This window comes from Electrona antarctica (assembly GCF_951216825.1).
Source record: "Electrona antarctica genome assembly, contig: scaffold_51, whole genome shotgun sequence".
In the NCBI taxonomy this organism is placed as follows: domain Eukaryota; kingdom Metazoa; phylum Chordata; class Actinopteri; order Myctophiformes; family Myctophidae; genus Electrona; species Electrona antarctica.
Window position 1 is genome coordinate 784,436 of NW_027637067.1, and position 17,500 is coordinate 801,935.

General features: G+C 46.8%; 1 protein-coding gene across 1 annotated transcript in view; it reads right to left on the minus strand.

Annotated features, from left to right (window-relative positions):
• LOC306919201 (F-BAR and double SH3 domains protein 2-like) overlaps positions 1–17,500 on the minus strand; it is a gene marked incomplete at both ends in the record, with an annotated part of 34,545 nt that overhangs the window by 1,221 nt on the left and 15,824 nt on the right. Inside the window, 9 exons of the mRNA XM_079532022.1 lie at positions 2,942–3,061; positions 4,510–4,626; positions 4,893–4,967; positions 5,542–5,637; positions 8,642–8,764; positions 13,871–13,999; positions 14,939–14,993; positions 15,359–15,480; positions 17,253–17,397. Of these exons, the coding sequence (XP_079388148.1) occupies positions 2,942–3,061; positions 4,510–4,626; positions 4,893–4,967; positions 5,542–5,637; positions 8,642–8,764; positions 13,871–13,999; positions 14,939–14,993; positions 15,359–15,480; positions 17,253–17,397 (982 nt within the window). The remainder of the gene's footprint in view (positions 1–2,941; positions 3,062–4,509; positions 4,627–4,892; positions 4,968–5,541; positions 5,638–8,641; positions 8,765–13,870; positions 14,000–14,938; positions 14,994–15,358; positions 15,481–17,252; positions 17,398–17,500) is intronic.

Consider the following 17,500-nt stretch of genomic DNA (forward strand, 5'->3'; position numbering starts at 1 on the left):
CAACTGTAGTTTGCAGGACAGGCTGGCGCTAGGAGAACAGCTCCATCCGAGCCAAGCCATAACCCTAACCCTAACCCTAACCCTAACCCTAACCCCTAAACCCTAACCCTAACCCCTAACCCCTAACCCTAACCCTAACCCTAACCCTAACCCTAACCCTAGCCATAACCCTAACCCTAACCCTAACCCTAACCCTAACCCTAGCCATAACCCTAACCCTAACCCTAACCCTAACCCTAACCCCTAACCCTAACCATAACCCTAACCCTAACCCTAACCCCTAACCCTAACCCTAACCCTAACCCTAACCCCTAACCCTAACCCTAACCCTAACCCTAACCCTAACCCACATGTCCGACCATTTTTCCTCCATCACCGTGTTCATGAAGGGCGCACGCTCCAGATAGGGTGAAAGAAGAATCCTCATATCTGATATTCTCACACTGCCTTACAATCGGATTAGGTTTATTTAAATCCCAACCCAACCAGGACGGTAAGCAAAAGTCCTTCCATTTCCCTCCTTATTATAGGGGAGTTCTCATCGCTCCCCTTTGCCTTTACCTCGCAATAGGTACTTTAGATTGGCACATTTCTCTTAGTATCACCATGCTCCCGAAGGGCGCACGCTCCAGATGGCGTGAGATGATTATTATTAGTATTATCATCTCTTAGTATTGCCCTATGCTCAAGTTTATCCTAGTGAGTGGGAGATTTGGTGGGCCATGTGAAGGAGTAAGCTCAGATAAGGAAGATCATATGGTGACCTTTGAGGATCTTACACACCCACATGTCCGACCATTTTTCCTCCACTCGCCCTGCCCTTTACTTTAGAGTCTGTGGAAATTAATTTCCAATTGATTATTTTCTGTCACTTAGAACCGGGTTGGTTGGTTGGCCAGTAAAACCATGCATAGCACAGTGCCCTTACCCCATTTCCATAAAAATCTATAGCCGGTCTTGTGTCTGGGTTGACCGGATCAGGGTCCCGGCTGAGATTATTGTCTCCGGTCCTTTATGGGGTGTCTCTTTGTCACAACCTAACCCTAACCCTAACCCCTAACCCTAACCCCTAACCCTAACCCTAACCCTAACCCTAACCCCTAACCCTAACCCTAACCCTAACCCTAACCCTAAGCCATGTCTCTGTTAGAAAGATTATATCTATCTTCTCTTTACATATTATATCATTTACAGAGGAGGATTTATTTGTTAGAGACCTGATGTTAAACAGGGCAAGGTTTAGCTTGTTATCACATTTTTGGGGGCTGTGACGCCTGTGAGGTACAGTAACCAAACAGCATTCTCTCTTCTCGTCTTGGACACTCTACTTGAAATAACAGTAGAAATGTTGTGAACCTCAACCTGTACAGTGATTGAAACACCAGGCTTTCTAGAAGCAAGGGGTCCATACATGTTTGTTGCTACGCATAATGGACCCTGTTCATATCAGTTATTTTCATGGCTATTTGGAGCTGGGCTTGACATATGGGAGGTAGGCCCACCCACCTCTCCACCTGACCTCACACAGCCCAGTGGGCCCACCCACCTCTCCACCTGACCTCACACAGCCCAGTGGGCCCACCCACCTTGAACAACAGCCAATCTAGCGCATTGTTGCTCCATTTTTTTTGAGGGGGCCCTGGTGCCCAAGGGCCCCAAGGGCCCCTGGGCATGTGCCCAAAGTGTCCATATGGTAGATCCAGCCCTGAGTGGAGGGCATGGCTGGACCGGCCCACCACAGCCAGCACCAAGCTGAACCCAGACAAGACTGAGCTTCTCTTCTTCCTGCAATATGCGGGAGCTAACTATCTCCGTAGACAACGCCCTGGTAACGTCTGTCCCAACAGCCAGGAACCTTGGTGTTGTCCTGGACAGTCAGCTCCCGTTCAAAACTCACATCACAGCTGTCACTCGATCCTGTAGGTTCACACTCTATAACATACGACGAATCAGACCGTTCCTCACCCAGGAGTCAGCCCAGCTCCTAATCCAGACAACAGTCTTGTCAAAACTCGACTATTGTAACTCCATCCTTACTGGCGTACCGGCATGTGCACTTAAGCCCCTCCAACTGATCCAAAATGCCGCAGCTCGCTTGGTCTTAAACCAGCCAAAATTCTCACATGTCTCCCCCCTGCTCCGCTCCCTCCATTGGCTCCCGGTCGCTGCCCGCACAGAATACAAAACTCTGATGCTGGCATTCAAAGCAACCAAAGGTATGGCTCCCCCATATCTTACAAGTATGATTGAACCCTACAAACCCTCCCGAGCACTCAGATCAGCCAACGCAGGGAAGCTGGAAGTACCTTCACTAAAAACGCCGGGACAATCTTCCGCCGTAGTCTGAAAACCCACCTTTTCAGACTCCATCATGGCCCATAGCACTTATCCTACCACCTTAGACAGCACTTTTTAGACTTAGATAGCATTTGAAACAGACTTATAGCATGTCATGTAGACAGCACAATAATTGCATTGTATGTAGTCATAGCACGTCATAGTACATATGTACAGCATAGTATAGTATATATTTATAGTTTATATGTATAGTGTCATATTCTAGTTACGTTCTTAGCTTACGCATGTTTCATGATAAATGCATTTTATATATGTGATGTATTCCCATGTTTTTTTGTTCTTGCCTAATGTAAATCGCTCTGGATTAAGAGCGTCTGATAAATGACTACATTGTAAATTGCAGAGAGCAGGAACTCTACCCGCTCCGTGGAGGCACACACACACACACACACACACACACACACACACACACACACACACACACACACACACACACACACACACACACACACACACACACACACACACACACACACACACACACACACACAGCCCAAATACCACCACTTTTAACAACAACATAAATGATTCAAACCAAAAGACAACTACACAACCACGCATGCACGCACACGCACACACGCACCTCTGCTCTTCGGATGTGTTCTTTGGTGTCGTCGCTCTTCATCTCCAGATCAGCTCTGCTCTGCTCTGATTGGCCGGAGCCTAGGTGGGCGGAGCCTAGACCCTCACACTCCTCTAGAGACTGACGCACGCACGCACGCACACGCACGCACGCACGCACGCACGCACGCACACACACAAGCAATAAATATATTTCAGTGTTGCGTTTAGTTGGGTGTAATGTAAGCTCATTTCTAACCTAATATGTTTTCAGAAACATATTTTAACGAGCTGATTAAGTTTAAAACCAGTAATACACAATATACAGTACACTGTAATTAATAATACACAATATACAGTACACACTGTAATTATTAATACACAATATACAGTACACACTGTAATTAGTAATACACAATATACAGTACACACTGTAATTAATAATACACAATATACAGTACACACTGTAATTAATAATACACAATATACACAATATACAGTACACACTGTAATTAATAATACACAATATACAGTACACACTCTAATTAATAATACACAATATACACAATATACAGTACACACTGTAATTAATAATACACAATATACAGTACACACTGTAATTAATAATACACAATATACACAATATACAGTACACACTGTAATTAATAATACACAATATACAGTACACACTGTAATTAGTAATACACAATATACAGTACACTGTAATTAATAATACACAATATACAGTACACACTGTAATTAATAATACACAATATACACAATATACAGTACACACTGTAATTAATAATACACAATATACAGTACACACTGTAATTAGTAATACACAATATACAGTACACACTGTAATTAGTAATACACAGTATACAGTACACACTTGACGTGTCGAGTCACTGTCGAGGGCTTGACGTGTCGAGACACTGTCGAGGGCTTGACGTGTCGAGACACTGTCGAGGGCTTGACGTGTCGAGTCACTGTCGAGGGCTTGACGTGTCGAGACACTGTCGAGGGCTTGACGTGTCGAGTCACTGTCGAGGGCTGGTAGCCCGCGGCTAGGTGGGCTGGTAGCCCGCGGCTAGGTGGGCTGGTAGCCCGCGGCTAGGTGGGCTGGTAGCCCACGGCTAGGTGGGCTGGTAGCCCACGGCTAGGTGGGCTGGTAGCCCGCGGCTAGGTGGGCTGGTAGCCCACGGCTAGGTGGGCTGGTAGCCCGCGGCTAGGTGGGCTGGTAGCCCGCGGCTAGGTGGGCTGGTAGCCCGCGGCTAGGGCACCCCTGCAGTAGTATATTCTTGTGTTCTCGAGCTAACTGTATATATATATAGTAGTATAGTAGTGTAGTATTTACTCTCTTATGCAGCAGTATATTCTTGTGTATATATACAGTACAGTAGTAATATTTACTCTCTTATGCAGCAGTATATTCTTGTGTATATATATATATATAGTATAGTAGTAATATTTACTCTCTTATGCAGCAGTATATTCTTGTGTATATATATAGTACAGTAGTAATATTTACTCTCTTATGCAGCAGTATATTCTTGTGTATATATATAGTACAGTAGTAATATTTACTCTCTTATGCAGCAGTATATTCTTGTGTTCTCGAGCTAATCTCGTGGCCCATTTTCTCGCCTCCTTGTTCAGACTGTGTTCTTCTGTAGTCGACGAGTCTGACTCCATCTGACGACTCTACACACACACACACACACACACACACACACACACACACACACACACACACACACACACACACACACACACACACACACACACACACACACACACACAAGTTGTGTGTTCATAAAGCAGGTGTGAAGTTTTATTTCCATCGCAATAATGAAGAGAAGATATTTATTTAACCTTTGACCTTAGAACACTAAACACAGTTTAAACACGGTGATTCATAATAATAATAATAATAATGACATAATTAATGAGGTATAAATTAACCCTACCTGTGCCAGGGTCATTCTCATGGTACTGATGGGCGAAGGTTCGATGTCCACCAACTTCTGCATGGAACCTAGAGTCTGACGCACACACGCACGCAGACGCATGCACACACACACACACGCACACGCACGCAGACGCACGCACACAGACACACAAACACACGCACACGCACACGTACACACACACACGCACGCAGACGCATGCACACACACACACACACACGCACACGCACGCAGACACATGCACACAGACACATACACACACACGCACACACACACACACACACAGACGCACACACACATGCACACGCATGTACACACACACCATAATGTCGCCGTAGTCCTAGTAGGTTGAAGAAAATCCATAAAGCATAAACCTTTTTTTTATTTGTTCATTATTATTCAATACATATTTATTTATGGACATTTCCTGATATTTCTTCGAATATTTTGTTTTGTATTTGTGCTGCCATGGGGTTGTGGGGGGGAAATATATGTGAATAATTGCTTTGAAATTACTATGTTGTAAAGAAAAATCAATAAACATATGTTTAAAAATAATATTAAAAAAAAACGTGTGTGTGTGTGTGTGTGCGCGAGTGTGCACGTGTGTGTGCGTGCGTGCGTGCGTTGGTGCGTGCGTGTGTCTCACCAGGTCGTTGTCAGAAGGCAGGAAGAGGAAGTCTGAGGTTTTTTTAAAAACTGGGTTTTCTGTCATAAAGAGCTGTTGGTTGAACTCCTGCACCACCTGGTAGAGAGACATCCACATACAATGGGAGGGAGAGAGAGAGAGAGAGAGAGAGAGAGAGAGAGAGAGAGAGGTTAAACTTGTAGCTATGATGTAATGTTAGAGCAGCATTGTTAACAAAATAATGAAAATGATGCGAATTTGCGTTCAATTATCATTTTATTATTATTAAATTAAAATCCGCAATTTCTACCTGATCGTTTTGAAATGTATATCACTGTGCCAATTAATGATATAGATATATGTATTGTGGCGTCTCGGTCGAGGACCGCGCCATGGGTTAGCAACCCCGGAGAGAGAGAGAGAGAGGGAGGACGGAGTGATGTGCTATCGACTTGGAGTGGTTCAGGTTCAGGACGCGGTACATCCCACGCCACCTCTTCATCTATCCACTTGGAGTGGTTCAGGAGGCGGTACATCCCACGCCACCTCTTCATCTATCCACTTGGAGTGGTTCAGGTTCAGGACGCGGTACATCCCACGCCACCTCTTCATCTATCAGACGAGCTGACACCTGCGTGCCAACACCCAGACAACATAAAAGCCTCCGCCCTCCTCAGTCTAGTCGAGACTCTCCCGGGGAACAAGCTAACCTGCGGTGCTCGGTAAGATAAGCCCATGTTCCCTCTCACCATATGTCATGTGTTATAACGGGATAGTAACTGTTATTCTCTCACCTCACAGGACGCTCCATTGAATGACCGTTGGGCTCGGAGGCTTTGGCGCAACGTTTTCCCCGATTCCCCCCAGTGACTAAAAGTGACAGAGCTTGCAGGGCCCGGTACGAGACAGACTATAGGTAGGCTACAGCTGTTGCTTCTGTCGAAAAATACAACGCAACACAGGAATCCCCGCTAGTGTTTTTGGTCGTCCGACAGTTTCTGTAGCAGTTGATTTTCCCTCGGTCGGTTGGGGGGGGCAGTCGGCTTGGGGGGGTTCCCGACGGCTGCGCGTCGCTTCCTCCTCCGTCACTGACAGAGGGGAAGCGAGTAAGCGACGCCGTCAGAAGCCCCCTCGCTCAGGAAGGCCCCCTCTCTCAGACCAACGTGTTGTTGTTGCGACAATAACATATGTAAGCATATGTAAGCCAAAAGGAATATAAACACAAGACCTTGGGCAAAACTTCATATATATTTACCCTGCTCCAATTCCCCTCACCATGCTGGAAATAAAACGTCTGGCTTTCCGAGGCTACATCCGTGCTGACGCAATGACTGTCCTGTTTCTGGTTTAGCTTTACGCGCGGGGCACATCATATGAACCTCTCCGTCTCCGGTCAGTGCGGGTTGATGTTTATTTGCATGGCTCAGAAAATAAGTAACAAACTAACATGAGAACGTAACGTTATCAAGTTGGAGGAGGAGGAGGAGGAGGAGAAGGTTCACGTGGAAGGTAATGCAGATTGTATTCTGATGATGTGCCAAACTGCTGCTGGCTGCTGTGATGATAATATATAGACCTATGTCTTCTATATTGTGACGCACACACTGTTTAGTATTTACTATTATAGTTTTATGTTTTGATAATCAGCGCTTTGCCATATAGATGATACATACACTGTGCCATATTGGAGAGGCCACTGTGTGTGTGCGCAGTGCTTTGTTTGACATGCTCCGTATTTGAGCGCGTGCACCTCCACCCGCCCCTGTTAACACAATACCTACATATCTTGCAAGCATGATTGAACCCTACAAACCCTCCCGCTCACTCAGATCAGCCAACGCAGGGAAGCTGGAAGTACCCTCACTAAAAACGCCGGGACAACGCTCCACACGTCCCAAACTCTTCTCCCTTCTGGCCCCAAAACTGTGGAATGCACTTCCCGTTGCAATCAGAACTGCATCATCACTCCCGATCTTCCGCCGTAGTTTGAAAACCCACCTTTTCAGACTCCATCATAGCCCATAGCACTTACCCTACCCTCTTAGACAGCACTTTTTAGACTTAGATAGCATTTGAAACAGACTTATAGCATGTCATGTAGACAGTACAATAATTGCATTGTATGTAGTCATAGCACTTCATAGTACATATGTATAGCATAGTATAGTATATATGTATAGTTTATATGTATAGTGTCATTATATAGATATGTTCTAGTTACGTTCTTAGCTTACGCATGTTTCATGATAAATGCATTTTATGTATGTGATGTATTCCCATGCTTTTGTTCTTGCTTAATGTAAGTCTAACCTAACCCATATATGGAGACAACAGCGATATCCAGCGCTGACATCAGATTAATGTTGAAACTCCAAAGATGGATATACACAGTGGTGACATCATCGTAACACTAGACTTGCACAGCATAAAAGGCGGCTCCCATGGCTTCTAAACCTGAGATTCCAGGCAACGCACGCGGTATCTCCAACAGGTCAACATATACGAATCAAGGTATCTGGCTTTACAACCCATATACCTTGAATGGCTTGTATTACCTTGGGTACGAGTCTTCGAGATGAGACAGAATAACTGGCTAATGGCTAAGCAACTCGTAGAGCATTGAAGTAGAGGTTTCCACATCCCGGTTAAGTTCGTATCGAACACCACTGTAGCGGGTCCTAACGAAATAATCAGCACTGGTTCTAGCTATTTTACAATATCATACTATATCTATATATACTATATATCTATATATACTATATCTATATATAAAGGTATCACTGTGCCCCCCCCCACCCCCCCAGCTATGGGATCTTTGCAACCCCCTCCATTTACCTATAGGTTAAAAGTAGGATTTTGTCTTGCATGTAAGCGTGTACCTTGTCGAATAGGAACGTACCCTGGTGCTCTGTCCAATAGGAACGTACCCTGGTGATCTGTCCAATAGGAACGTACCTTGGTGCTCTTGTCCAATAGGAACGTACCCTGGTGCTCTGTCCAATAGGAACGTACCCTGGTGCTCTGTCCAATAGGAACGTACCCTGGTGCTCTTGTCCAATAGGAACGTACCTTGGTGCTCTTGTCCAATAGGAACGTGAAGGTAGAGTGTGTGGGCGTGTACCTTGGAGCTCTTATCCAATAGGAACGTGAAGGTAGAGTGTGTGGTCTGAAACGTCTCCAGTTCCGTCCGACACAACGACACCAGATAATCCTTTACGTGATCAAACACACCTCCATCTAGCGCCTGTAGGGGGTGACATAAACACACGTTTAATAAACACACCTCCATCTAGCGCCTGTAGGGGGAGACATAAACACAGGTTTAATAAACACACCTCCATCTAGCGCCTGTAGGGGGTGACATAAACACACGTTTAATAAACACACCTCCATCTAGCGCCTGTAGGGGGAGACATAAACACAGGTTTAATAAACACACCTCCATCTAGCGCCTGTAGGGGGAGACATAAACACACGTTTAATAAACACACCTCCATCTAGCGCCTGTAGGGGGCGACATAAACACAGGTTTAATAAACACACCTCCATCTAGCGCCTGTAGGGGGAGACATAAACACACGTTTAATAAACACACCTCCATCTAGCGCCTGTAGGGGGAGACATAAACACAGGTTTAATAAACACACCTCCATCTAGCGCCTGTAGGGGGAGACATAAACACACGTTTAATAAACACACCTCCATCTAGCGCCTGTAGGGGGAGACATAAACACACGTTTAATAAACACACCTCCATCTAGCGCCTGTAGGGGGCGACATAAACACATGTTTAGGCCTCGGTCCGGGGACCTGCAGGGGTCTCGGGGGGTTCCAGGGGGTCCGGGGACCTGCAGGGGTCTCGGGGGGGTTCCATGGGGTCTCGGGGGGTTCCAGGGGGTCCCCAGCTAAATGTGTTACTATAACAATCATTTTAACCAACCAATCATAGCTATCCAACAACCCTCCTCTTTAAAACTACACCTCCCATGATCCTTCACTGATGTACAAGGACAAACTTGAAAGTGTTTAACACTATTTTTATTGACACAAATATCTTCTTGTCGTCTGGGGGTCCCTGGAACAATATATTTTCAGATGGGGGTCCCTGGAACAATATCTTTTCAGAGGGGGTCCCTGGAACAATATATTTTCAGATGGGGGTCCCTGGAACAATATCTTTTCAGATGGGGGTCCCTGGAACAATATCTTTTCAGATGGGGGTCCCTGGAACAATATCTTTTCAGATGGGGGTAACTGGAACAATATATTTTCAGAGGGGGGTCCCTGGTATCAGAGGGGGGTCCCTGGTATCAGATGGGGGACCTGGTATCAGAGGGGGTCCCTGGTATCAGAGGGGGGTCCCTGGTATCCGAGGGGGGTCCCTGGTATCAGGTGGGTGTCTCTGGTATCAGGTGGGGGTCCCTGGTATCAGAGGGGGGTCCCTGGTATCAGAGGGGGTCCCTGGTATCAGAGGGGGTCCCTGGTATCAGAGGGGGGTCCCTGGTATCAGAGGGGGTCCCTGGTATCAGAGGGGGGTCCCTGGTATCAGAGGGGGGTCCCTGGTATCAGAGGGGGGTCCCTGGTATCAGAGGGGGTCCCTGGTATCAGAGGGGGTCCCTGGTATCAGAGGGGGGTCCCTGGTATCAGAGGGGGTCCCTGGTATCCGAGGGGGGTCCCTGGTATCAGGTGGGTGTCCCTGGTATCAGAGGGGGGTCCCTGGTATCAGGTGGGGGTCCCTGGTATCAGAGGGGGTCCCTGGTATCAGAGGGGGGTCCCTGGTATCAGAGGGGGTCCCTGGTATCAGAGGGGGTCCCTGGTATCAGGTGGGGGTCCCTGGTATCAGAGGGTAGCTGGTACTAAACATGTTTATGATTAATATCATTACATGGACAGATCGGTCCCCTCAAGACATGACCCTCTTTCTCTCTCTCTGTGTGTGCGTGTGTGTGTGCGTGCGTGCGTGCGTGCGTGCGTGCGTGCGTGCGTGCGTGCGTGCGTGCGTGCGTGCGTGTAGCCCTGCGGCCATGTCCTTCTGTCTCTTGTCTCTATTATTCACCAAGGCCTCGCTCACATATGAAAGACAGCTGTCCTCTCGCTGTCTCTGGGGGAGAGACACCCTGGACAACGCTCCATACGTCCTAGACTCTTCTCCCTTCTCTAAAACACCCTGGACAACGCTCCACACGTCCCAGACTCTTCTCCCTTTTCTAAAACACCCTGGACAACGCTCCACACGTCCCAGACTCTTCTCCCTTTTCTAAAACACCCTGGACAACGCTCCACACGTCCCAGACTCTTCTCCCTTTTCTAAAACACCCTGGACAACGCTCCACACGTCCCAGACTCTTCTCCCTTCTTTAAAACACCCTGAACAACGCTCCACACGTCCCAGACTCTTCTCCCTTCTCTAAAACACCCTGGACCACGCTCCACACGTCCCAGACTCTTCTCCCTTCTCTAAAAAACCCTGGACAACGCTCCACACGTCCCAGACTCTTCTCCCTTCTCTAAAACACCCTGGACAACGCTCCACACGTCCCAGACTCTTCTCCCTTCTCTAAAACACCCTGGACAACGCTCCACACGTCCCAGACTCTTCTCCCTTCTCTAAAACACCCTGGACAACGCTCCACACGTCCCAGACTCTTCTCCCTTCTCTAAAACACCCTGGACAACGCTCCACACGTCCCAGACTCTTCTCCCTTCTCTAAAACACCCTGGACAACGCTCCACACGTCCCAGACTCTTCTCCCTTCTCTAAAACACCCTGGACAACGCTCCACACGTCCCAGACTCTTCTCCCTTCTCTAAAACACCCTGGACAACGCTCCACACGTCCCAGACTCTTCTCCCTTCTCTAAAACACCCTGGACAACGCTCCACACGTCCCAGACTCTTCTCCCTTCTCTAAAACACCCTGGACAACGCTCCACACGTCCCAGACTCTTCTCCCTTCTCTAAAACACCCTGGACAACGCTCCACACGTCCCAGACTCTTCTCCCTTCTCTAAAACACCCTGGACAACGCTCCACACGTCCCAGACTCTTCTCCCTTCTCTAAAACACCCTGGACAACGCTCCACACGTCCCAGACTCTTCTCCCTTCTCTAAAACACCCTGGACAACGCTCCACACGTCCCAGACTCTTCTCCCTTCTCTAAAACACCCTGGACAATGCTCCACACGTCCCAGACTCTTCTCCCTTCTCTAAAACACCCTGGACAACGCTCCACACGTCCCAGACTCTTCTCCCTTCTCTAAAACACCTTGGACAACGCTCCACACGTCCCAGACTCTTCTCCCTTCTCTAAAACACCCTGGACAACGCTCCACACGTCCCAGACTCTTCTCCCTTCTCTAAAACACCCTGGACAACGCTCCACACGTCCCATACTCTTCTCCCTTCTCTAAAACACCCTGGACAACGCTCCACACGTCCTAGACCAGGGGTGCCCAAAAGGTAGATGCAGGCTGTGCAGGCTGATCACATGACATGGTAGATGCAGGCTGATCACATGACATGGTAGATGCAGGCTGATCACATGACATGCCCCTAAAGAGTATTTCATTTAAATATATTGAAGAAAAAAAACGATAAAAAAAACAAAAACATTTCTCCCCTTTCTTTCCCATTCCAAGTGCATTTGTCTTATACTGTACAGAACGAACTCTACTATTCCGAAGCCCCCTCAGGTACATATTTTTATATATTTTCAGCAATGGTATAATAATTGATTTGGTGGGTAGATCTTGCCGAGCTGGTCATTTTGAAAGTAGCTCTCAAGTCAAAAAGTGTGGGCACCCCTGGTATAGGGTGTAGGATGGGTGACAAATTCCAAATGTACTTTGTCAATGAATTTAGCTTTCTCTCTCCATTCTGTCATAATCTATAGTAAAACCAAGCCAAAACAGGGCGGCGGTGGCTCAGGGGGTAGAGTGGCTGGATGGTAACTGCAAGGTTGCCAGTTCAAACCCGGGCTCCCCCAGAGTTGGTGTCGAAGTGTCCTTGCACTATATATTTCTAAAACTATGAAACATTTCAAAAAAATATTTTCAGGCAAACATGTCCACCGTAAGATGAACCTAAATAGGTTTGAATGGGGTTTCTAGGTGTAAGTATGTAGGACTAGTAGCATGCCAAAGTCTGTGCTATTGCCATTGAGAATGCATTGGGCGTTTAAGTTAAATAACTCCGAAACTACAAATAATTTCAAAGTAAAAAGTTCCAGCATGTGTCTCCACGGTAAGCTGAATTATAAAATGTGTGAATCGAGTTTCTAGGTGAAAGTGCTTTTTTGACGTGCCAATATCTGCCATTGAGCCCCATTATACATTTCTCAAATTTGAAAGCACTATATATTTTTAAAACTATGAAAAAATTCAAAGATTCCATTTCAGGCAAACATGTCCACCATAAGATGAACCTAAATAGGTTTGAATGGGGTTTCTATAGGTGTAAGTATGTAGGACTAGTAGCATGCCAAAGTTTGTGCTATTGCCATTGAGAATGCATTGGGCGTTTAAGTTAAATAACTCAGAAACTAAAAATCATTTCAAAGTAAAAAGTTCCAGCATGTGTCTCCACGGTAAGCTGAATTATAAAATGTGTGAATAGAGTTTCTAGGTGAAAGTAATGTTTTGACGTGCCATAGAGCTGCCATTGAGCCCCATTATAAATTTGAAAGCACTATATTTCTAAAACTATGAAACATTTCACAGATTTATTTTCAGGCAAACATGTCCACCGTAGGATGAACCTAAATAGGTTTGAATGGGTTTTCTAGGTGTAAGTATGTAGGACTAGTAGCATGACAAAGTTTGTGCTATTGCCATTGAGAATGCATTGGGCGTTTAAGTTAAATAACTCCGAAATTACAAATCATTTCAAAGTAAAAGGTTCCAGCATGTGTCTCCACAGTAAGCTGAATTATAAAAAGTGTGAATGGAGTTTCTAGGTGAAAGTGCTTTTTTGACGTGCCAATATCTGCCATTGAGCCCCATTGTGAATTTCTCAAATTTGAAAGCATTATATTTCTAAAACTATGAAACATTTCAAAGATTTCTTTTCAGGCAAACGTGTCCACCGTAAGATGAACCTAAATAGGTTTGAATGGGGTTTCTAGGTGTAAGTATGTCGGAATAGTAGCATGGCAAAGTTTGTGCTATTGCCATTGAGAATGCATTGAGAGTGCATTGAGAATGCACTGTGCTATTGCACAGACTCTTCACCCTTCACCCTTTTCTAAAACACCCTGGACAACGCTCCACACGTCCTAGACTCTTCTCCCTTCTCTAAAACACTCTGGGCAGCACACAGGTCATAGGGTTAGGGTCAGAGGTCACTACGTACCTGTATACAGGTCAGAAGGTCAGTATGGTAGTAGCGGTCGTGATGAGCGTTAGCCGCTGCTAACGTTAGCACGTAATCATTCCTGGCCTGAGTCGCCTTGGAGTTACAATCACTTCTCTTTGCTTTTAACTGGAGAGAGAGAGAGAGAGAGAGAGAGACATTCACAATACATTACATTACCTAGAGAGAGAGAGAGAGAGAGAGAGAGAGAGAGAGAGAGAGAGAGAGAGAGAGAGAGAGAGAGAGAGAGAGAGAGACATTCACAATACATTACATTACCTAGAGAGAGAGAGAGAGAGAGAGAGAGAGAGAGAGAGAGAGAGAGAGAGAGAGAGAGAGAGAGAGAGAGAGAGACATTCACAATACATTACATTACCTAGAGAGAGAGAGAGAGAGAGAGAGAGAGAGAGAGAGAGAGAGAGAGAGACATTCACAATACATTACATTACCTAGAGAGAGAGAGAGAGAGAGAGAGAGAGAGAGAGAGAGAGAGAGAGAGAGAGAGCTTGTACACCATGGCAGTGCTTGTACACCATGGCAGTGCTTGTACACCATGGCAGTGCTTGTACACCATGGCAGTGCTTGTACACCATGGCAGTGCTTGTACACCATGGCAGTGCTTGTACACCATGGCAGTGCTTGTACACCATGGCAGTGCTTGTACACCATGGCAGTGCTTGTACACCATGGCAGTGCTTGTACACCATGGCAGTGCTTGTACACCATGGCAGTGCTTGTACACCATGGCAGTGCTTGTACACCATGGCAGTGCTTGTACACCATGGCAGTGCTTGTACACCATGGCAGTGCTTGTACACCATGGCAGTGCTTGTACACCATGGCAGTGGCTTGATCAAAAATCAATATTGTAATAATACAATTTAGCTTGTTTTTGTAGATACCGTAAGCTACTGTCTGTCTGTCTGTCTGTCTGTCTGTCTGTCTGTCTGTCTGTCTGTCTGTCTGTCTGTCTGTCTGTCTGTCTGTCTGTCTGTCTGTCTGTCTGTGTGTGTGTGTGTGTGTGTGTGTGTGTGTGTGTGTGTGTGTGTGTGTGCGTGCGTGTCTCACCTTCACACTTGCTTTCTGTAAACTAATTCTTGATTGAAATAATCCAAGTTTTGACCTAAAAAAGAAAAAAACACAAAACACAAAACATTAAATTTGTATTAATTGAAAAGCATAAAGTGCACACACACACACACACACACACACACACACACACACACACACACACACACACACACACACACACACACACACACACACACACACACACACACACACACACACACAGATGTGTGTGTGTCTGTGTGTTGTGTTGTGTTGTGTTGTGTTGTGTTGTGTTGTGTTGTGTTGTGTTGTGTTGTGTTGTGTTGTGTTGTGTTGTGTTTGCACGCACGCACACGCACACACAGTACACACACGCGCATGCAGTACACACACACGCACACACACACACACACACACACACACACACACACAACCTACTTCTCTCTCTCTCTCACAGCCTGGGCGAGCTGCTCGCTCTCTGCGTATCTCTTCTTGGTCTTAGCCAGTTCCTTCACCGAATCCTGGAGCTCTGATTGGATGACGCTCAACTGGTCTATGGTCTGAGAGAGGGACATAGAGTTACAGAGAGAGAGAGAGAGAGAGAGCGAGAGAGAGAGAGAGAGAGAGAGAGAGAGAGAGAGAGAGAGAGAGAGAGAGAGAGAGACATAGAGTTACAGAGAGAGAGCAAAGTTATACAAGGAATATGTCGCGATACAACAAGAATGTCACCCAGCATTCCATGGGCACAAGTAGTGTAGGCATGTTCCAAACCCCCTCCAACAACCAGTCTGGACCACCAGAGAAACCAACTCCAACCACCAGGCTGTCTCAGGCTGGACCACCAGAGAAACCCCCTCCAACCACCAGGCTGTCTCAGGCTGGACCACCAGAGAAACCCCCTCCAACCACCAGGCTGTCTCAGGCTGGACCACCAGAGAAACCCCCTCCAACCACCAGGCTGTCTCAGGCTGGACCACCAGAGTAAACCATGTCCCAGTCCACTCCTGCATTGCCGTCCGGCGTCATATCGTTCCCGGTAGCGTGGCTGATCCCATGGGCCCAAAATCCATCCACTGTTGTTCTGACAGCGGACGGACACACCTCTAGAAGGCTGACGCCTTCTCTTCACTGTTGCAAATGCATCTTAACCCTTCTGGACGGGAACCCCTCTTGGTGTTATAACCCTTCTGGACGGGATCCCCTCTTGGTGTTATAACCCTTCTGGACGGGAACCCCTCTTGGTGTTATAACCCTTCTGGACGGGAACCCCTCTTGGTGTTATAACCCTTCTGGACGGGAACCCCTCTTGGTGTTATAACCCTTCTGGACGGGAACCCCTCTTGGTGTTATAACCCTTCTGGACGGGAACCCCTCTTGGTGTTATAACCCTTCTGGACGGGAACCCCTCTTGGTGTTATAACCCTTCTGGACGGGAACCCCTCTTGGTGTTATAACCCTTCTGGACGGGAACCCCTCTTGGTGTTATAACCCTTCTGGACGGGAACCTCTCTTGGTGTTATAACCCTTCTGGACGGGAACCCCTCTTGGTGTTATAACCCTTCTGGACGGGAACCCCTCTTGGTGTTATAACCCTTCTGGACGGGAACCTCTCTTGGTGTTATAACCCTTCTGGACGGGAACCCCTCTTGGTGTTATAACCCTTCTGGACGGGAACCCCTCTTGGTGTTATAACCCTTCTGGACGGGAACCCCTCTTGGTGTTATAACCCTTCTGGACGGGAACCCCTCTTGGTGTTATAACCCTTCTGGACGGGAACCCCTCTTGGTGTTATAACCCTTCTGGACGGGAACCCCTCTTGGTGTTATAACCCTTCTGGACGGGAACCCCTCTTGGTGTTATAACCCTTCTGGACGGGAACCCCTCTTGGTGTTATAACCCTTCTGGACGGGAACCCCTCTTGGTGTTATAACCCTTCTGGACAAGAACCCCTCTTGGTGTTATAACCCTTCTGGACGGGAACCCCTCTTGGGGTTCTGTACAGTATATACAGTATTCAAACATTTAAAAACTTATGCTAACTAATGCTACTGTAAATAAATATTTGAAGTTTTTCAGAAAGCTTAGGTCAGGATTTAGAGGGCTTTTTAGAACCCAAAATGGGTTAAATCTGCACCCACTACATTAACGATGGTAGTTACAACGGAGCAGTTTAACGTCATGCAACAGACGCACGCACGCACGCAGGCACGCAGGCACGCAGGCACGCACGCACGCACGCACGCACGCACGCACGCACGCACGCACGCACGCACGCACGCACGCACGCACGCACGCACACATACGCACACATACACACATACACAGGTATTACCTTCTTGAGTTGCTGCTCCTTGTATAGCCGTAGGGTCTTTGCTGGGTCAGATATTTGGTTCTTGTAGTTTTCACACACGTTGAGTCTGGACTGACTGACCTGGACGGTTCCTTCTAGATACGACCTCCACACAGCGTACACGTTCCTACAGATAAATATACTATAAATATACAGTATAGACCTGTTCCGTCTAGATACGACCTCCACACAGCGTACACGTTCCTACAGATAAATATACTATAAATATA